The sequence below is a fragment of the Rhinoderma darwinii genome, chromosome 6 (genome assembly GCF_050947455.1).
Source record: "Rhinoderma darwinii isolate aRhiDar2 chromosome 6, aRhiDar2.hap1, whole genome shotgun sequence".
Lineage (NCBI taxonomy): Eukaryota > Metazoa > Chordata > Amphibia > Anura > Rhinodermatidae > Rhinoderma > Rhinoderma darwinii.
In genome coordinates, this window is record NC_134692.1 from 96,342,992 (window position 1) to 96,365,930 (window position 22,939).

A 22,939-nucleotide genomic window follows, 5' to 3' on the forward strand; every position below is an offset into this window, starting at 1 on the left:
GCTCGTCCCCATACATAGCTCCGTGTGACAGGAGCAAACGAGCGCCGATCAACGATATCTCGTTGATCGGTGCTTGCTGAATCGGCCGAATATCGGCAGGTGTAAAAGGCTCTTAAAGCTCTGAACCTAATCTACCTCTCCAAATCAGCATTTGTTCCTTGACTGAAATCTACTACTGTACATAACATTAAATTGTTTTCATATTATTCCCTATACCTTTATTCCTGTTTCTTGTAACTCATAAAAGCAGAAGGGTATGCTTCCTTCAGTTAACAAATACAAAAGAAGTTGAGTAGACTTTTGGCTCCTCCTGTCATTGGCTTAGCAATACATCTTGAAACTAATTATATTTAAACATATAGTTGCATAAGCCGACATTACATAAACAAATCTGCTCTTACTAAAGAAGAATATATGAGGGCTAAAGGGGTGAATTTTGCAGATATTCAGTTACTGGTTAGTCTACATTTGTATGTTTTAAAAAAAAAAACAAAAAAAACATCTGGTCCATAACTAGACTGTTGTGAGAACATAATGGCAGTTAGGGGGATTTTGTGCTGTGGCTTGTCGTCTTAGATTACTTTGTTACTTTCCGTGTACTTTTATGGTTACTGCTTCTTATGGTTGTTCAGCTGCAATTTTACAACTTGATTTTCTTTGCTAATGGTATATTTTCTTTAAAATCTAATATAATGAAAACTATTCTTACATAAGCAAGAAAAACGCCCACACAGATATGTTGACTTTGATTACCTCTTCCGAACACACTTAGTCACTTGGTTGGCTGGACCTCCCAAGCAGGTTGTCCACTTCCACACTTCTGATTGGAAAACCTGTAATATAGGTGGAGGGGCAGGCTGTTAATTAGCTGAAATACTCCCTGGATGGAACAATAACTTATGTATTCATGACTGATCTTGTTCAATGAAATGTTTGTTTTATTCCCTCCAAATCCTTGACACACCCTTTCCCATGTTTTTGCTATAACCTATCTTCCCTTCCTATCTCTTTTGTGTACAGAGACTCCATGGATTGTATCTAACCATTTGCCACAATATTCTAAAGGGCCTTTTACAGTGGCCGACACTCGGCCGGAGCAGTGAGCGCCGATCAACAAGACATCGTTGATCGGCGCACGTTTTCTCCTGTCACACGAAGCTATGGTTGGGGACGATCGGTCGTTACTCCGATTGCTCGTCGCCATACATTATTATCATGTCGGCAGCGCTTCTCCCTGTTTACACAGGGAGATGTGCACCCGACAATGATAATATTTTACTTTTTTAAAACGATACGATCAGCACATGATCGAGCGTTTGCTCGTTCATCTGCTGATCACTGCCCTGTTTACACACGCTCGTCTGCATGATAATCGCCCAGTGTAGAACCTTCTTAAGGGGAGGAACTCCGTAACTTACAGTAGCAGCAGTGTGGATGAGAGTTGAACAAATCTCATCCACACACAGCGGAAAAATTAGTCGAAGAACAGCTCATAAATTGACCAGCGGTGCATTTTATTACATTACAAGTCGCAGCATGTCAATTTATGCTGTGGAATCGCTGCTATTCTGTTGCAGGTTTTCCCTATTGAATTCAATGGGAGGTAAAACCCGCAACAAAGAGCTATGTGAGTTGACTTTTGCGGCTGAAAAGCTGCGATTCTGCCAGAAAAATCATAAATGAGAAAATAAAAAAAGCTTTTTGGGATTTCAAATGAATAAAAAAGCTTATACTTCTGGCCATTGTCCCTATTCTGAGCGCAGCCCAGCCTCCTGGGATGACGCTTCATCCCATGTAAATGCTACAGCCAATCAAAGGCTGCAGTGGTCACATGGACTACAGCCCAGGAGGCTGGGCTATGCTCAGAATAAAGTATAGTTGTCTTTTTTACTACACAGTGAAAGGCATAAAAACTATTTTTCCAATTCCACCCCACAAAGGTTTTTCAGTTTCCCAGTACATTATATGGTACTTTAAATAGTGCCCATAAAAAGTACAGCTCGCCCACAAAAAGTAAGCCCTCACACTGCGCCATTAAGGAAAAATAAAAAAGTTATGGCTCATGGAAAGCAGGAAGGAAAAAAATGAAAAATGAACTGGTCCTTAAGGGGTTCAAAAAAGGTTATCATGATGAAATAACCCTTTTTAATAGCGATTACTTACTAAATAAAAAGAAAACAAGTTGTGACTAGTCAGTATGGATTTCCGTGTGCTATACGAATAGTGCTCCGTTTTCGGTTTTCAACCCTTGAGATTGTCGGGTATATTCAGCAGATTTGAATGTAACGATTGGTTATTGTCTCTTTAACATTTTTAAATAATGTTGTATATAATCTGTATAAACAGTAACTTTATTTCGATAGCTAAAATAAATGTGGTTTTCTTTAATCAACCAAAATAATCCATTTTTTTTAAAGGCTAAACTTGTCCATGTAACGCTTGATGGATGCAGCATTTCTCCACCTGAAGGATTTCTGATCCGGAAGGGTCCTGGCAACTGTCACTTTGATTTTGCTCAAGAGATTCTTTTTGTTCACTGTGTTAAAGAACATCTTACTAATAAACCATCAAGGTAACTTTCTGAAATGTCTCTTACAATTTGTATTCGTATGGCAGTAGCAGCAGGAGATTTTTCTACTGTTTTCCCATCCCGTACTTAAACCATTAAAACCACTTTTATAGTAAAGATCTATAGAAGTAACCGGTCTATAATAAAACTTAATTATTTAAAGTATTCACTCTAGCAGACATGGTGTTCTAATAGCTAAAAGGCCTTCAATATTATATTGTAGCCTTTCACACACTGCAGACTACTGTAAACAGAAACCTACGTTCTGCTGACAGGTCTGTAGAGCAACCACAGTGAATAGGATATGCTATTCAGCTATGCAGTGTATTATAGCAATGCTCCAATGGATTTATTATGATTTAGAATGAATTTACAGTGCGTTTGCAGTGTCTGCTTGGCATATGTGCCGGAAAAGCTTCTGGCGCCTATGTCCAAACGTATTCATGTGCCCCATTCACCCGAGGAAGGCCAAAAGAGTGTCCTTTTGGCTTCCGTCAGGCTGGTGTACGCCGTAATATCTTTTTTTCAACTGTATGAAATAGCGCAGTTTGCAGCGCTATTTCATACAGAGGCATCCTGCAAAAAAAATGTGATGCTATGGGTTACATATGTTTACATACAGTATACCTCCAACATACAGGATATATACAGTATACCTCCAACACAGTGTAAATAAACCCATTATTTATGTAATGCTACACAGAGAAAGCCACAGATATATCAATTAAAAGTTATTTTCACTTCAAATTCACATATGCAAAAAACTTGTCTAAATATTATTCAAATATTTGTATTTGAATAAAAAATATTTTTTTTACAATGATTGGTTTGTGCTAAACTGCTTACTGTATCATACTTTACTGTACTATTTAAAAAAAAAATATTTTTTTTTTACAGCTACTTAAAATGCATTGGACCTGCTACCATGGATTATGAAGCACCTTTGATGCCCTGTGGCTGTATCCTTTTATGCTGCAGCTGAAAAAAAATAATAAATTGGAGCATATTACTGTAATAAGCAGAGGGTTGTTTGTTTGTTTTTTTTGCTATAAAAAATAGCATCATAGGACCAGTAAAGCTCCTATTTTTAGTGTTGTAATTTAGTAAACGGCATCCTTATATCTGGATTGGGTTGCTATGATTTGCTCTGTTACCTGTATAAAAATTATAATTCTGCTGGTTATCACATGAGATAGGAAACACCATCTTGATGACATGACCCAGATGAAGCAGACCAGGAAAATCCAGAGATCCCCACATTGTAAGATCCCAGATAAGTAGGATCTTAGGAGGGTGGGGAATGGCTGATAACTTGGTCTCCTATATCCTTTACATCCTTAAAATTGCTAAGAAAGGGACAGGTCATTTTGAGAATTACCTGCATTCACCTCACTCTGCACGTATTATTTATGCAGCACAAAATATTATCGTTGTCGGCAGTACATCTCCCTGTGTGAACAGGGAGATGTGCTGCCGACAAGATGGAAATGCATGGGGATGAGTGATCGTAATAACGATTGCTTGTCCCCATACATATCTAATTTTGAAAGGAGTACCGGTCATCTCGTTGAGCAGTGCTCGAATTTACGGCCAATATTGACTGGTGTTAAAGGACCCTAACACTGTCAGACAGAATGAGAATGTGTAGGGACATGCCCCTTTGACAAGGGAAATGGTTACACCCAGTTGTCAATTCATTCATAAATTTCTAGGAGGAATAACAAAGGAACAACACAAAGCGGAGTTCTAAGAAAATATGTTGCAGAATTGTTATTTCATAGTGAATACAATTATTTAATAAAATAGGCATGTCAGGAGAGCTCATTATTAAAGATTATATCTATAAGACGCAGGGGCATCTTTTGCAGCTAAAGGCAAATATGTTCATTAAGAGTTGTGGAATAATCCTCCACAGGAACTGGTTTTACCAAAACTGCACCAGGTCCAAAAGGAAATTTTCTCCTGTTGGCAAATTGGACCATATTTTATTTAAGAATTTAAAGGGGTTATCCGGAGACCAAAAATTGCATTGCAATAATATATTTATGTGAAACAAAGTAACTTACTAATATAGAGAAAGGCAAAGAGATGGATCCAGCGCTGTGTCCTTTGTGTCTTTTTAAAATAGGAAACTATTTCCAAGTTTTATTGAACAATGAAAAAATAAAAACAATAGCAATGCAGGTAGATATTCCCAAAGCAATGGAGGGATTGTGGCAGTGTGAGCGGTGCCTACGCGTTTCTGACGCCTACTGAGTCCTTAGCCACAATCCCTCCATTGCTTTGGGAATATCTACCTGCATTGCTATTGTTTTTATTTTTTCATTGTTCAATAAAACTTGGAAATAGTTTCCTATTTTAAAAAGACACAAAGGACACAGCGCTGGATCCATTTTTTTGCCTTTCTCTATATCCATACGTGTGCCGACACGATGACCCGTGCGCGATTCCACACAGCTGCGATAAGCTGCGGTGAGCTGGAGGAACCCTCCCAAACATTTTTTCTAACTTACTAATATACTTATATTAAAAATTATTTTTTTAAATGGTGCAGTTCAAACCTCATGAATTATTCAGTAAGTGCTGGAGCTTTTCTAATAATGATGACGCTCCGACGCGACCCCACGTAACTGAGCTCTTGCTTCATGTGCTGTTCGTGAACATGACCACAAGGGGCTGTTACATTGCTTCAGTCCCGAGCAGAGCATCAGCTAGCGCTTTGGTCGGGACTCAAGCACTGCTCCCGACGTCCATGTTTGGTCAATTCAGGGGTTTCCTATCGCTGGAGTCCAAGAGCAGAGCATCAGCTGATGCTCTGCCTGGGGACTCCACAACTTCTTCCCACGTCATTGTCACTGTCCATATATGGCAATGACGTCGGCAGCAGTACTGGAGTTCCCGAGCATAGCATCAGATGATGCTCTGCCTGGTGACTCCACAACTTCTGCCCACGTCATTGTCACTGTCGATATATGGACAATGACGTCGGCAGAGTAGTACTGGAGTCCCCAAGCAAAGCATCAGCTGATGCTCTGCCTGGGTACTCCACAGCGTCTGCCCACGTCACTGTCCATATATGGACAATGACGTTGGCAGAGCAGTACTGGAGTCCCGGGGCAGAGCATCAGCTAATGCTCTGCTCGGGGACTCCATTACTGCTGCCGACGTCATTGTCCATATATGGACAGTGACAATGATGTGGGCAGAAGTTGTGGAGTCCCCAGGCAGAGCATCAGCTGATACATTGCTCGGGGACTCCAGGACTTCTGCCCACGTCACTGTCCATATATGGACAGTGACATCGGCAACAGAACCGGAGTCCCAGAGCAGAGCATCAGCTGATGCTCTGCTCGGGGACTCCAGTACTGCTGCCGACGTCATTGTCCATATATGGACAGTGATAATGACGTGGGCAGAAGTTGTGGAGTCCCCAGACAGAGCATCAACTGATGCTTTGCTCGGGGACTCCAGTAGTGCTGCCGACGTGATTGTCCATATATGGATTGACCAAATATGGACGTCGGGAGCATTGCTGGAGTCCCGAGCAAAGCGATGCAATGTGACAGCCCCTTGCGACGTGTTCACGAACAGCACATGAAGCAAGAGCTCAGTCGCGTGGACCCATGCCGGAGCGTCGTCATTGTTAGAAAAGCTCCAGCACTTCCTGAATAATTCATGAGGTTTGAACTGCACCATTTAGTACAGAATTTTTAATTAAAGTATATTAATAAGTTACTTAGTTCCACATAAATATATTATTTCAATGCAATTGTTGGTCCCCGGATAACCCCTTTAAAGCCTTCCTCGGAATCAAAATAATGCTATTTGGGATTTGCTTAGTAAGATTTTATCTTCTGTACCAGCAGGAGTTATCCATTATTTTAGCTTCCAAAGGCAGTGTGGAATTCAATGTAAATACAAAGTATTTTTTCACCCTACCTTCCTCAGCGCACAGTGACCATTTTCTGTGAATCTATTACATTGCGACTAAGCGGCTATTGCTTCTAGATGTTTGCATTTTACAGTAACGCCTCTTTCAGTTGACTGGAGCAGTTCGAACATGGCATGCATTGTTGTTCTGAACAACTAATTTTAATAAGTGATCTGCTTGGTTACCTGCTTGGTTACTATAATGGCACATTATCCTCTTTTCAGATTGAGTGTGTCTACCTGCATTCAGGGCTGAATTTACATATAAGCACCATAGGCCTGTTACTATAGGCATCCTAGTGGAAGGGCACCTGCTGAAGTGCAAATTTATATTTATATTCACTGAACAGTGTGTATTCATATGTACATTTTGAGTATGTTAATGTTAATTAGGCACTCAGTGCTTTAGGGGTGAGGTGAGGAGACTGGGAGGGACAAGGTAGTGCACTGCAATCTTCTGCTATATTTAATAAGAGCAGACAACCATTTTAATGCCATATATGGCTTAAGTTGTAGCCTTCAATATGAGCGGTGTCTAAGGGCTTGTCAACACGCAACGGATTTGCTGCGTATTTTACGTCCGGAATTGCAGACAGAAAAGACGCAGAGGAATACAGTAGCAGCAAAGTAGGTGTGATTTAAGAAATGTCATCTACATGCACCTGCGGTGCGTAATACTGCGGAAAGTGGACTGATTTCCTGCGTTTTTCACCATAGAAATGAATGAGGAACAACAATTTCGCAGCCAACGACAATGTACTGCGTAATTTGCTGCAGAATTTCTTACAGGTGGTGGAAATTACATCACAAGAAGAAGAAATATCACCACACAAAAAACGCAGCAAAAATATGCACTATTTTCCGCAGTAAAAAAACACATGAAATGGTGGGGTTTTTTGACAGCAGATTGTCTGCTAGTTGATGCTTAAATGCTTCTGAAATTTCCTGCACCAAATCCGTTATGCGTGGACAAGCCCTAAGGGGTCAGACAATGTGTTCCGACAGGTTCGCTCCTGAGATGTAAATTCTGTACTGGCTGCATCACAAATAAAGTCGTCTTTTCCTTAAAACTGTGTTCAGTTATCTTTCAGTTTCAACTTCTCACCAGCTGGGGAGATCCCTATTACATCGGTCTAAATGGCCTTGAGATGTACAATGACCACGGAGAGAAAATCCAACTTACAGAGAACAGTATCCTTTTGTGTTAACTTTGCTTTTCATTTCAGTAGGATTCGTTGTTAATAGATCTGTTGTGATTTAAAAGGTGTACATTTTCTTATGACTGCTTGTTTTCATGTTTAATTTTAAAATTACACACATTGATTTTTTTCAAGTTTATGGTCGTTAACGCTCTGGCCGATGATTCCACTCCTGGAGGGAGCCCCCTGACATTACTGTCCACATGACATCACTCCAGGAGCCATATACGGACCGTGATTTCCGGGTCTCCTCCTGGAGCGGAATCCCCGGCCAGAGCATTACCGATGCTTTGGCCGGTGATTCCATTTCTGGAGGAGCCCCTGTCATCACTATCCGTATATGGACAGTGACGTCAGGGGCTCCTCCTGCAGCAGTATCCCTGGCCAAAGCGTTGTCAACGCTCTGGCTGGGAATTCTGCTTCTAGAGGGAGCCCCTGACGTCACTGTCCGTCTATGGACAGTGAAGTCAGGGGCTCCTTCTGGAGTGGAATCCCCGGCAAGACTCTGACCGGGGATTCTGCTCCTGGAGGAAATCCTGGCGTCACTATCCATATATGGACAGTGACGTCAGGGGCTCCATTAGGAGCGGAATCCCTGGCCAGAGCGTCGGCAACGCTCTGGCTGGGGATTCCGCTCCTAGAGGGAGCCCCAACATTGCTATCTACAGGGGGTGTAGTGCTATCTACAGCAGGTGTGTATGGCACTATCTACGGGGGTGTGCTATCTTCAAGGTGGGTGTGGCACTATCTACATGGGCATTGTGGCACTGTATGGGCACTATCTAGAGGTGCTCTGTGTCGCTATCTACATGGGTACTGTGTGTGACACTATCTACATGGGCCCTGTGGCAGTATCTAAAGTAGACACTGGCACTTTCTATGTTTGCATTATCTACTGTGGCACTCTCTACTGGGACATTGCGGCACTATCTACATGGGCACTATGTGTGGCACTATCTACATGGGCACTGTCGCACTATGTGGGCACTATGGCACTTTATATGTGGGCACTGTGGTACTATCTACAGTGGGCACTGGCACTATCTATGTGTGCACTATCTACAGGTGGGCGCTGTGGCACTATCTACATGGGCACTGTGGTGTTGTCAGGTGGTTGGGACAAAAAAACAAAAACCCTGACAAATGAAATTCATCCGTTTTTTTTTAACTGCCATGAAAAATGTATGGCAAACTGATGACAAGCGGCCATTAAAAACGGTCAGACCGACTGGAAATGGATGAAAATTTGGAGACACAATGATGCAAAACGGCCATGAAAAATTGACAGTTTTATCAGTATTTAATGGGGGTTTTTTTCACTGTCATGTCACTTTAGTCTTATGATGCTGAAGTGGGTTATGTGAACAATAGTCTTTTTGTGGAATACAACATACCATTTTTAAAATGACTAAAAACCTTACATACAGATTTGACTAATTTTAATGTGCTTTAAAGGGGTTGTCCGGTTTCATCAAATTAATGTTATTTTTGTATAATTCAAAGTTATATAATTTTCCAATATACAGTATTAACGGGGTTGTCCACTACCGGACAACTGATGACCTATCCACCGGACCCTCACCAATCAGCTGCTCCAGTTGCCTGTGGGCATCGGATGTTATTGCACAGCATGCAATGTATGGAGCCGGAACCAGTTGCCTCCGTACATTGCATAGCGGCCGTGCTGCCGAACTGCAGTTCTGCTCCTATTCACTTAAGACAGCTGCTTCCGGCATGGACGCCTGCCGTCTGGAGCGGCTGATCCGTGTGGGGTCCGGGTGTCGGACCCCCATAGATGTAGATGAAGATGTACTGATGACCTATCTGGTGGATAGGTCATCAGTTGTCCGGTTCTTTAATTCCTTGCGATTTTTAAGATCGCTACTTGTTGCTATTTAATAGGACATTCATTGACATTCATTCATGGACACATACAGTGGATATAAAAAGTCTCCCTGTTAAAATGCCAGGTTTTTGTCATGTCAAAAACATCAGCACAAGATGAATAATTTCAGAACTTTTTCCACCTTTAACCCTTTCATGCCGCAGCCCTTTTTCAGATTTTCATTTTCGTTTTTCCCTCCCCACCTTCCAAAGGCCATAACACCTTTATTTTTCCGTCGATATAGTACTATGAGGGCTTGATTTTTGCGGGACAAGTTGTAGTTTTTCGTAGCACCATTTATTTTGCCGTATAATGTACTAGGAAACGGGAAAAAAATTATTTGTGGGGTAAAAAATGAAAAAAACAGCGATTCCGCCATGGTTTTTTGCGCGCCATTTTTACGGAATTCACTGTACAATTAAAACAACATCTTAATTTTATTCTATGGGTCAATACTATTACGCCGATACCAAATATATGTAGGTTTTTCTATATTTTACTACTTTTACAAGTAAAAACCTAAGTGTAAAAAATAAAATTTATTTTGTTTCGCCAAATTCCGAGAGCCGTAACATCTTTATTTTTCCATCGATTAAGTGGTATAAGGGCTTATTTTTTGCGGGATAAGCTGTAGTTTTTAATAATACCATTTTGGTGTAAATATGACGGTTTGATCACTTTTTATTTCATTTTTTGTGGGCGATTAGGTGAACAAAAAATAGAGATTCTGGCGTTTACAATTTTTTTTTTTTTTACAGCGTTCACCGTGCGAGTTAAATAATGATATTGTGATAGTTCAGACTTTTACGGACGCGTCGATACCAATTATGTTTATTTATTAAATTTTTTACTATGCTCTAGGCGGAAAATGGGAAAAGGGGGGTTTTTTGAACTTTTAATATTTTTATTTTTTTTACACAAAAAAAATAACTTTATTTAACTCATTTTTACATTTTTTATTAGTCCCCCTAGGGGACTTCAACCAGCGATCGTTAGATCGCTTGCACGATATACTGCAATACTGACCGCAATTTGACCGATTTGGAGCGCTTTTGCAAGGAAGAGTGGGCAACCATTGCCAAGTCAAGATGTGCCATGCTGATAGACTTCTACCCAAAAAGACTGAATGCTGTCATAATGTCAAAGGGTAATTCAACAAAGTATTAGTTTAAAGGTGTGCATATTTATGAAACCACATTATTTTTGTTCTTTGTTTATTTTTCCACCCTAAAAGATTTCAGTTTGTTTTGCAATACAATTGTACAGATTATATGTGACGTTAAAGGTGGAAAAAGTTCTGAAATTATTCCTCTTGGACTGATTTTGTAACATTACAAAAACCTGGCAACAGGGGTGTTTAGATTTTTTATATCCACTGTAGGTGCACGGCTCGTTACAGTTGCAATATGTGAATCAGGACTGTGTCTTTTAACAATCCCAGCACCTGTGTGTCCATCTTATGACCATGGACAGAATTTTATCCACTGGAAGTAAACAATTGATGTACCTGCTGAATAACATCAAGCACAGATCCTAAAAACCACGAGAAATTAATACTGAAAGTATATTGGCAGAATTGTATTACTATTAATTATACAAAAAATAACAGTATTTTCCTGAAACTGGATAACCCATTTAATTTCAATTAGTCAGTGATATGTTAACTCTAAGGCCTTGATTACACACACCGTTTTTGTTCCGTTTTTTGAGTCAATCAGGAGTGGACACAATAAAAAGGAGATTCATCAATCTTTCTTTATACCTTTCCTTCCTTTGGCATCCACTTCTGGCTTTGATTAACAAAACTGAGCCAAAAACTGGTCCTGGTTGAAAAGGTAGCTAGAGACATAATAATAATCATTAATGATTAAGCATAACCAACTATTAGGTCTATCATGCTAAAATATGCAGTTTTTTCTTGTGATTGTTAAACCCAGGTTACTTCTAGCTACAAGATTATAATTCATTTGGCACATATAACTAACATATAGTATGTATACCAGTAATCTGTGCAGTTATGGTTACAAAATTATTTCCAATTAATCGAAATCTGTGGTGGATGAGATAGATGATGTTCATGTACTTTTCTGTATATTACCACGATAGTGTTTATAATAGTAATTGATCAACAGTTATGGACAGGATAGCGATGCTATATCGGCTGTCCAGTCATCTGGTATATTTTTTATCTTTATAGCACAAAATTAACTATTCAATTAATAAAAATAACATATCACATTCATTTAACCTTCTAGGCAATGAATGTTGACCATCAATAAGGTTAAGGTGGTCTTCCTACTGCAAACAGTAATGACATATGAAGTCAATGAAACTTAGCTTCTTACTGATACATCACCAAAACCAACAAAAAAGTGTGGTTTTGTTGCAGTTCCTGCCCAGTGCCTTGTCATGGGTGCTCTGTTTCAGGGCAAAAACCTAGGGTTTTGGGGAGAGAGGGCAGAGATAAGATTTCTATAATAAACGCGTCTTTGATGAATAGAACATGCTGCACTAGGAAGGGGAAATGCTCATCTCCGCTGCCAAGTTAAGACTATGTACACTTTTGCGTTGTGGCTTCCGTTCATATCAGAAGCCACAATGCTCTACCGGATTCGTCGTACGGATAGTTCAGGTACCCGACTGATCCCAATGACTTGCATTTGGGTTCGTTTGGTTCCGGTGTGGTTTCCTTCATTTTGACAGGAAGAATAATGCTGTATACTGTGCTGTTCTCATCAAATTTGCCACGGTTTGCGACAGAGCCTCCGAATAGAGCCTCTGACAGCTGTGTGAACATATCGTAAAGGGTGTGTTCACAGCAGCGTTGGGTTTCCGTTCATAGGTTCCGTTCGACCTTTCCGTCGGAGAAACAGATGAAAGGAAAGCCAAATGCAAACCACTACGCTATTGTTTCCGCAAAAAAAACCTGAAACTTTATGGAACGGAAACAAACGGAATCCATTTGCAACGAAAACATTTCCATTGAAATCAATGGTAATGCAAACAGAAACTATGGCTTCCGTTTGGCTTTCCGTTCATCTGTTCCTCCAGCAGAAAGGTCGAATGGAACCTATGAACGGAAACCCGACGCTGATGTGAACAGGCTATGTATAGCAACCCAATAAACTCGTAAACATATCATAAATGTCTAGCAGAAAGACTGGCCTTCTTGCCCATAGCAATCAATAACCGTTAAACTTTCATTTTTCCAGAGCAGGTTGAGAAATTAAAGCTGAGCTCTGATTGGTTGCTATGGGCAACAAAGCCAGTTTCTCTATTTAAACATTTTTTATAGAAGAGGCCCACTGTGTTGGGTTTTTTGCTCTGATGTATACTCAAATTTATTTCCTTTTGTATTACCAGAGCCAATTTTACAGGTGGCGAATTGGGCAACTGCCCAGGGTCCCCATTTCTTAGAGGCCCTAAAACATGCGACTCCCAGGAGTAACCTGAGACTGGATCATGTAAACCTTCACTGCCCTGGACCATGAGGGATCTTCACAATTCCCCATTTCATTTTTAAGACTTGTATGGCCGTATTATTAGCAAACTGAATGGCAGTATTTTGTGGGAAGTATATGTTAGTGTTGGGTGGGCACTACATGGAGTTTTATTTGGATACTGTTTAGAGTTATTATTAAGGAATTATTATTTTTCATTTTATGGCAGTATTCAGGTATACCACTCAGTTAAAAAGTGCATATACTGTATGTATGTCTTTATGTGTGTGTGTGTGTGTGTGTGTGTGTGTGTGTGTGTGTGTGTGTATATACACGTACACTACCGTTCAAAAGTTTAGGGTCACTTAGAAATTTCCTTATTTTTGAAAGAAAAGCCATTTTTTTCAATGAAGATAACATTAAATTAATCAGAAATACACTCTATACATTGTTAATGTGCTAAATGACTATTCTAGCTGCAAACGTCTGGTTTTTAATGCAATATCTACATACTTGTATAGAGGCCCATTTCCAGCAACCATCAATCCAGTGTTCTAATGGTACATTGTGTTTGCTAACTGTGTTAGAAGGCTAATGGATGATTAGAAAACACTTGAAAACCCTTGTGCAATTATGTTAGCACCGCTGTAAACAGTTTTTCTGTTTAGAGGAGCTATAAAACTGACCTTCCTTTGAGCTAGTTGAGAATCTGGAGCATTACATTTGTGGGTTCGATTAAACTCTCAAAATGGCTAGAAAAAGAGAGCTTTCATGTGGAACTCGACAGTCTATTCTTGTTCTTAGAAATGAAGGCTATTCCATGCAAGAAATTGCCAAGAAACTGAAGATTTCCTACAACGGTGTGTACTACTCCCTTCAGAGGACAGCACACACAGGCTCTAACCAGAGTAGAAAGAGAAGTGGGAGGCCCCGCTGCACAACTGAGAAGCAAGACAAGTACATTAGAGTCTCTAGTTTGAGAAATAGACGCCTCACAGGTCCTCGACTGGCAGCTTCATTAAATAGGATCCGCAAAACGCCAGTGTCAACGTCTACAGTGAAGCGGCGACTCTGGGATGCTGGCTTTCAGGGCAGAGTGGCAAAGAAAAAGCCATATCTGAGACTGGCTAATAAAAGGAAAAGATTAATATGGCCAAAAGCACACAGACATTGGACAGAGGAAGATTGGAAAAAAGTGTTATGGACAGACAAATCGAAGTTTGAGGTGTTTGGATCACACAGAAGAACATTTGTGAGACGCAGAACAACTGAAAAGATGCTGCAAGAGTGCCTGACGCCATCTGTCAAGCATGGTGGAGGTAATGTGATGGTCTGGGGTTGCTTTGGTGCTGGTAAAGTGTGAGATTTGTACAAGGTAAAAGGGATTTTGAATAAGGAAGGTTATCACTCCATTTTGCAACGCCATGCCATACCCTGTTGACAGCGCTTGATTGGAGCCAATTTCATCCTACAACAGGACAATGACCCAAAGCACACCTCCAAATTATGCAAGAACTATTTAGGGAAGAAGCAGGCAGCTGGTATTCTATCTGTTATGGAGTGGCCAGCGCAGTCACCAGATCTCAACCCCGTAGAGCTGTTGTGGGAGCAGCTTGACCGTATGGTACGCAAGAAGTGCCCATCAAGCCAATCCAACTTGTGGGAGGGCCTTCTGGAAGCATGGGTTGAAATTTCTCCCGATTTACCTCAGCAAATTAACAGCTAGAATGCCAAAGGTCTGCAATGCTGTAATTGCTGCAAATGGAGCATTCTTTGACGAAAGCAAAGTATGAAGGAGAAAATAATTATTTCAAATAAAAATCATTATTTCTAACCTTGTCAATGTCTTGACTATATTTTCTAGTCATTTTGCAACTCATTTGATAAATATAACTGTGAGTTTTCATGGAAAACACAAAATTGTCTGGATGACCCCAAACTTTTGAACGGTAGTGTATATGTATAATATATTTTTCTGTGTTTTATATATATTTATTTTGAAAAGCATAGGCGACTTTATACTGTGTGGGGTGCATATATGGGGGCAGTTATGGGGGCATTATACTGTGTGGAAATCAGTTATAGGGGCGTTATACTATGTAGAGGCAGCTATGGGGGCATTATACTCTGTGGGGGCAGCTATGGGGGCATTATCCTGTGTGGAGGGCAGATATAGGGACATTATACTGTGTGGAGGGCAGTTATAGGGGCATTATAATGTGCGGGGGAAGCTATGGGGCATTATACTGTGTGGGGAGCACTATGGGGCAATATACTGTGTCGGGGAAGTGTCAGGGGGTATATTGTGTACAGCATGCTCTGAATAAATATGAATTCAATGGCTTAGCATGCAAAAAGGGGTGTGGACTAAATAATTGTTTTAATAATCGTAATCGAGGTTACATGTTCAATTAATCGCGATTTTGATTTAGGTCATAATTGCCCAGCCATACTGTCAGAGTCACCGTGCACAAAGTATACAATAACTGCCAAACAGCCTGTAAAGGATCTGCCAGGCACAGCTTCGGGGTTAACTCCCAGAACTAATCAGTCAGCACCTGAGAATACTTCCCTGAGACTGACTCCTGCTTCCACCATTCAGGCTGGCAGGCTTAGGAGTGGGAGAGCCTATCGTAACCTGGCCAGACTCAGCTAGCTCCCGCCCTCGGTCTATTTAAGCCTGCACTTCCTGTCCCTCGGTGCTTGTTATTGCTTGTGTTTCTTTCCTTGTGGTTTCCTGGCCCACCTACAGCTCCTGCTATTTTTGATCCTGCTCCATACAGACCCTGGCTTACCGACTACTCTTCTGCTTTTCGTTTTGTACCTCGCACACTCCTGGCTTGACTCGGCTCGTTCACCACTCTGGTTGCTCACGGTGTTGCCGTGGGCAACGGCCCCTTTTCCTTGCTTGTGTTCCTTGTATGTTTGTCGTGTTTGTCGTGCACTTACTGAGCGCAGGGACCGCCGCCCAGTTGTACCCCGTCGCCTAGGGCGGGTCGTTGCAAGTAGGCAGGGACAGAGTGGCGGGTAGATTAGGGCTCACTTGTCCGTCTCCCTACCCCCTGCCATTACATAATCACAAGCCCATACCTAGTCTACCCCTGGTCCCTGACACCACTATGGATCCATGTGAGACCCTGGCTCAGCAAATGCAGGGTCTCTCCCTACAGGTCCAGGCCCTGGCTCAGAGGGTCAACCAGCCTGATGCTACCCTGGTAGTTCCCCTCACCGCACCTCTTGAACCCCACCTCAAGTTGCCCGACCGGTTCTCAGGGGACCGGAGGGCTTTTCTCTCCTTTCGGGAGAGTTGTAGGCTTTACTTTCGTTTAAAGCCTCACTCCTCAGGTTCTGAGAGCCAGCGGGTGGGTATAATTATGTCCCGGCTCCAGGAAGGGCCCCAAGAGTGGGCCTTCTCCTTGGCTCCTGACGCCCCTGAACTTTCCTCCGTTGATTGTTTCTTTTCTGCTCTCGGACTTATTTATGACGAGACTGACAGGACTGCCTTTGCCGAGAGTCAGCTGGTGACCTTAAGTCAGGGTAAGAGACCTGTTGAGGAGTATTGCTCTGACTTTCGGAAGTGGTGCGTAGCTTCTCGGTGGAATGACCCTGCCTATAGGTGCCAGTTTAGGTTGGGTCTGTCGAATGCCCTGAAAGACCTGCTAGTTAGCTATCCCTCTTCTGACTCCCTAGACCAGGTTATGGCCTTAGCGATACGACTTGACCGACGTCTCAGGGAACGACAACGTGAACGTTTATGTGTTTTCTCCTCCGACTCCCCCATGATGCCTCCCGAAGCTCCGTTGCTTCGTTCCTCCCCGAAAGATTCAGAGATACCTATGCAACTCGGGGCCTCCGTGTCCCCCCAACAACGTAGAGAATTCCGCAGGAAGAATGGTCTCTGCTTCTACTGTGGGGACGACAAGCATCAAGTGAACAACTGTCCTAAGCGTAAGATTGCAGCCAGAGAACTTCCGCGTCTAAGTGATCATCGGGGAGGTCACTTGGGCGCACAGGTATTTCCCGTAAATATGAAACGTACTAAGATCTTGCTTCCCTTTCAGGTCTCTTTTGGTGGTAGGTCTGCTACCGGCAGTGCCTTCGTGGATTCAGGGTCCTCTACTAATATCATGTCTGTGGAATTTGCTATGTCCCTTGCTATGCCTCTTATTGATTTGCCTAAACATGTCCCGGTAGTGGGTATCGACTCCACTCCTCTTGCTAATGGTTATTTTACACAGCATACCCCTGTTTTTGAACTCCTTGTTGGCTCCATGCATTTGGAGCAGTGCTCTGTACCGTTGATGCAGGGATTATCGTACGATTTGGTTCTAGGTCTTCCCTGGTTGCAGTTGCATAATCCTACGTTTGACTGGAATACTGGGGAGCTAACCAAATGGGGTAATGAATGTTGTACGTCATGTTTTTCTGTTAATTCTATTTCTCCCCCTAAGGAGGCGAACACACTACCCGAGTTTGTTCAGGACTTCGCTGATGTTTTCTCTAGGGAGGCCTCCGAAGTGTTACCTCCTCATAGAGAATACGATTGCGCTATCGAATTGGTACCAGGAGCTAAGCTTCCTAAGGGTAGGATATTTAATCTTTCTTGTCCCGAACGTGAAGCTATGAGAGTGTATATCCAGGAATCCCTGGCTAAGAGTTACATTCGTCCCTCTTCTTCTCCGGTAGGTGCTGGCTTCTTCTTCGTGGGGAAGAAGGATGGTGGTCTTAGGCCATGCATTGACTACCGTAGCCTGAATAAGGTCACGGTAAGGAACCAGTATCCCCTTTCTTTGATTCCTGATCTCTTTAATCAGGTTCAGGGGGCCCAATGGTTTTCTAAATTGGATCTACGGGGGGCGTATAACCTTATTCGCATCAAAGAGGGGGATGAGTGGAAGACTGCGTTTAACACGCCCGAAGGCCATTTCGAATACCTCGTCATGCCCTTTGGGTTGTGTAATGCCCCTGCGGTCTTCCAGAATTTCATAAATGAGATTTTGAGAAATTACCTGGGTATTTTTCTGGTAGTGTACCTTGATGACATACTGGTGTTTTCCAAGGACTGGTCCTCCCACATTGAGCATGTCAGGAATGTGCTCCAGGTCCTTCGGGAAAATAAACTGTTTGCCAAAACCGAAAAATGTGTGTTTGGGGTACAGGAGATTCCATTTTTGGGTCAAATGCTCACTCCTCATGAATTCCGCATGGACCCCGCCAAGGTTCAGGCTGTGGCGGAATGGGTCCAACCTGCCTCCCTGAAGGCGTTACAGTGTTTTTTGTGGTTCGCTAATTATTACAGGAGATTTATTGCTAACTTCTCGGTCATCGCTAAGCCCCTTACGGACCTCACTCGCAAAGGTGCTGATCTCCTCCACTGGCCTCCTGAGGCTGTCCAGGCTTTTGAGGTCCTTAAGAAGTGCTTTGTCTCGGCCCCGGTGCTGGTTCAGCCCAACCAAATGGAGCCATTTATCGTGGAAGTTGACGCATCTGAGGTGGGAGTGGGGGCTGTCTTGTCCCAGGGTACCAGGTCCCTCACCCATCTCCGCCCCTGTGCCTACTTCTCCAGGAAGTTTTCGCCAACTGAAAGTAACTATGATATTGGCAACCGCGAACTCTTAGACATTTAATGGGCATTTGAAGAGTGGCGCCACTTCCTGGAGGGGGCTAGGCACCAGGTAACGGTCCTTGCTGACCACAAGAATCTGGTTTTCCTAGAATCTGCCCGGAGGCTAAACCCGAGACAAGCTCGATGGGCGTTATTTTTTACCAGATTCAATTTTTTGGTTACATATAGGGCTGGGTCTAAAAATATTAAGGCTGATGCACTGTCGCGTAGCTTCATGGCCAGCCCTCCTTCGGAGGAAGATCCTGCTTGTATTTTGCCTCCAGGTATAATAATTTCCTCGATCGATTCTGATTTAGTCTCTGATATTGCTGCTGATCAAGGTGCAGCTCCCGGGAGCCTTCCTGAGAACAAGCTGTTTGTTCCCCTGCAATTCCGGCTAAGGGTACTCAGGGAAAATCATGACTCCGCACTATCTGGTCATCCAGGCGTCCTGGGTACCAAACACCTCATTGCCAGAAACTATTGGTGGCCTGGGTTGCCTAAAGACGTTAAGGCCTACGTCGCCGCTTGTGAGGTTTGTGCTAGGTCCAAGACTCCCAGGTCCCGACCAGCGGGCTTACTGCATTCGTTGCCCATTCCCCAGAGACCTTGGACACATATCTCCATGGATTTTATCACCGATTTGCCTCCATCCCAAGGCAAGTCGGTGGTGTGGGTGGTGGTGGACCGCTTCAGTAAGATGTGCCACTTTGTGCCCCTCAAGAAACTACCCAACGCCAAAACGTTGGCTACCTTGTTTGTCAAACACATCCTGCGTCTCCATGGGGTCCCTGTCAATATTGTTTCGGACAGAGGGGTACAATTTGTTTCATTGTTTTGGAGAGCCTTCTGTAAGAAGTTGGAGATTGATCTGTCCTTCTCCTCCGCCTTCCATCCTGAAACCAATGGCCAAACGGAGAGGACAAATCAATCTCTAGAACAATACTTAAGGTGTTTTGTCTCTGACTGTCAATTTGATTGGGTCTCATTCATTCCCCTCGCCGAATTTTCCCTTAATAACCGGGTCAGTAACTCGTCAGGGGTCTCTCCTTTTTTTGTAATTTTGGGTTTAATCCACGGTTCTCCTCCGTTTCACCTGGTAGTTCCAACAATCCTGAGGTAGAGGTCGTTCATCGGGAACTGTGCACAGTCTGGGCCCAGGTTCAGAAAAACCTAGAAGTGTCCCAGGGCGTACAAAAAACTCAGGCTGATAAAAAACGTTCTGCTAACCCCCTGTTTATGGTCGGGGATCTGGTGTGGTTGTCGTCTAGGAACGTGCATCTCAAGGTTCCGTTCAAGAAGTTTGCTCCCCGGTTTATTGGGCCGTATAAGGTCATTGAGGTCCTCAATCCTGTCTCCTTCCGGCTGGAGTTACCCCGTCTTTTCGGATACACGACGTGTTTCATGCCTCCCTCCTCAAACGCTGCTCCCCGTCCTTGGCTCCCTCGAGGAGACCTCCTGTTCCCATCCTCACCCCGGAGGTGGTGGAATTCGAGGTGGCCAGGATTGTGGACAGCAAGATGGTCCAAGGCTCCCTCCAGTACCTGGTCCATTGGAGAGGATACGGGCCCGAGGAGAGGACTTGGGTACCCGCCCGGGATGTTCACGCTGGGGTATTGGTCAGGAGGTTCCACCTGCGTTTCCCCAGTAAGCCAGGTCCACTTAGAAAGGGTCCGGTGGCCCCTCATAAAAGGGGGGGGGGGGTACTGTAAAGGATCTGCCAGGCACAGCTTCGGGGTTAACTCCCAGAACTAATCAGTCAGCACCTGAGAATACATCCCTGAGACTGACTCCTGCTTCCACCATTCAGGCTGGCAGGCTTAGGAGTGGGAGAGCCTATCGTAACCTGGCCAGACTCAGCTAGCTCCCGCCCTCGGTCTATTTAAGCCTGCACTTCCTGTCCCTCGGTGCTTGTTATTGCTTGTGTTTCTTTCCTTGTGGTTTCCTGGCCCACCTACAGCTCCTGCTATTTTTGATCCTGCTTCATACAGACCCTGGCTTACCGACTACTCTTCTGCTTTTCGTTTTGTACCTCGCACACTCCTGGCTTGACTCGGCTCGTTCACCACTCTGGTTGCTTGTGTTCCTTGTATGTTTGTCGTGTACTTACTGAGCGCAGGGACCGCCGCCCAGTTGTACCCCGTCGCCTAGGGCGGGTCGTTGCAAGTAGGCAGGGACAGAGTGGCGGGTAGATTAGGGCTCACTTGTCCGTCTCCCTACCCCCTGCCATTACACAGCCACTGATATAGAAGGGCTGTCAAATAAGGTGCGCGCACGCGTTTCATTAAATTGGGGTTGTCTATGATTGAAATAACAATCAGATCACATTCTTTGTAATTAATGCAGATATCGCTGTAATTCCAAAGGGTTCACTTACTTTGCTGGCAATTGTAAAATAAATACTCCCGAGAGGATATATTATAATCTAAATCACAAAGCTGTGACAGGCTCATATTTACTAATCCTGCACTATTATAAAATATGAATCGCTATAACAATCAGTATTTCTTGCTGCGCTGAGTACACATCACATTGGTACTGTTGCAGATGCAGTCTTTCACAATGTACACTCATTCTATTTATTTAGTCAGTGATTTATGAGCCACATTTTTGCAGTTGTTCACATTCACTCAAATTATTGAACATTTCTTTGGTTAATTGAGGTTTAGCAAAATAAAAAAGGTAATCAGCAACGTCAGTTTGCTTTTTTTTCTCAGCAGTGAATATCCTCTGTGTGCTAAGTAATTGTCAGATACCATTTATTTCAGTTCAGCTGTATGTTCCAGTAGTGCTCTGTCCCCTGGGCTAAACTGCTTTTAGCATCAGCTTCCAGCAGAGCGCTAGAGGAAAACCACTGGTGATTGTATCCTCCGATAATATTTAATAGATGCCTACAGGGATGTATTTTGCAATGATTTTTAGCTGTAATTTATAGGCCTGATTCACACGAGCGCTGCGCATCTGACGTGAAAAAATTTAATTTTTCACGTCCGAGGTGCATCCGTGCTCGGCGCTGCAGGACGCGATGTCACGCATCCCCCATAGTTGAGAGTCTTTAGAGGGATGCGTGATGCGTGAAAAGATCGGACATGTCCTATTTTCCCACGGACCCTTCACATGGTCCGTTGAAACAACGGCTGTGTGAACGGCCACATTGAATTACATAGGTCCGTGGGACGGCCACTATTTCCACGGCCGTCCCAAGGACGTTTAACACGTTCGTGTGAATCAGGCCTCTGTATCATAATTGCTGCAGAAATTTTCTGGTATGACACTAACCTCATGTTTTACGCTTTATCCGAACCTTTAATAAATTTCCTTCAAGTCATGTATAAAATACAAATTAATTACTGGCAGACAGACAGGTGGGGGCCACTTTTATTAGTCAAAGATGGGAATATGTCAGATTTTCAAAAGTAAGATCTTTAGAGTTCATTTTTTTTGCGTAAGGTGTCTGCTTGAATAAACATTTTAGTCACAAAAATGTTTTTGTGCAATTTTCGATTATAATCACTGTTGAAGGTGTGTGAAGGTGGTTGTGTGTATAAATTATTAAGCTGTATTTTTATACATTGTATTCTATGCGCACTCAAAAAAAATTGATTTTGGTAGCCTAGTGTAGCGTCCATGGCCCCCCGGCAGCTGCAGCCATGAATCTGTGAGCGCTGGCTCGCATCTCCTTCCCAGGAAATACGAGGACTCACTTCCCCTCCGGTCCGCTGTATCCTGTAGGGTGCGCACGCACGCTCGTGTCTGGCTTTAAAGGGCCAGCGCGCGCACAAATGGAATCATCATCAACTGCCCATGATTCCCTGAACTATAAAAAGGGCCCTGCCCTTCTGATCCTTGACTGAGCATTGTTAGTGTTCCCATGTCAGTCTTGCAAATGGTCCCTTAGTGTTATCCTGTTCCTATTGTTACCCGTGCCCTGTATCTTGTATCCCGTGCTGTGTCCTTGTGCCAGAGCCTGTTAGTGTTGGAGTCCTGTCCCTCAGCACCTGCTGTCGTCTGCTACGTCCAGTGTCTCCTGCCACATCCAGTGTGATTCACCACGTCTGGCGCAACCTACTGCACCTGCTGTCATCCGCCACACCTGTCGTAACCTGCTGCATCCATCTCCATCCGTGCCAAAGCCTCGGCCACTCTCTGGATTATTCAGGTACCCTAGTGCGGAATTTTGTATTGCTGGGGTACTCTGTTGTTTGGCCAGCTGCCTCCCCGCTACGACGGTGCGGCCTAGTAGGTTCACATACCCACAGACTGTGACTGTACGCTCAGGCCATGGACCCCTCTGGTCAACCTGGGACCTTG

The 22,939-nt window shown here is 43.4% G+C and overlaps 1 protein-coding gene across 2 annotated transcripts in view; it reads left to right on the forward strand.

The window, feature by feature from the left end:
* Window positions 1-22,939, forward strand: part of KATNIP (katanin interacting protein) — a 361,314-nt gene that overhangs the window by 241,334 nt on the left and 97,041 nt on the right. For both annotated transcript variants that reach the window (XM_075830061.1, XM_075830062.1), the window contains 3 exons: window positions 2,418-2,572; window positions 3,467-3,528; window positions 7,580-7,690. In XM_075830061.1, the coding sequence (XP_075686176.1) occupies window positions 2,418-2,572; window positions 3,467-3,528; window positions 7,580-7,690 (328 nt within the window). The remainder of the gene's footprint in view (window positions 1-2,417; window positions 2,573-3,466; window positions 3,529-7,579; window positions 7,691-22,939) is intronic.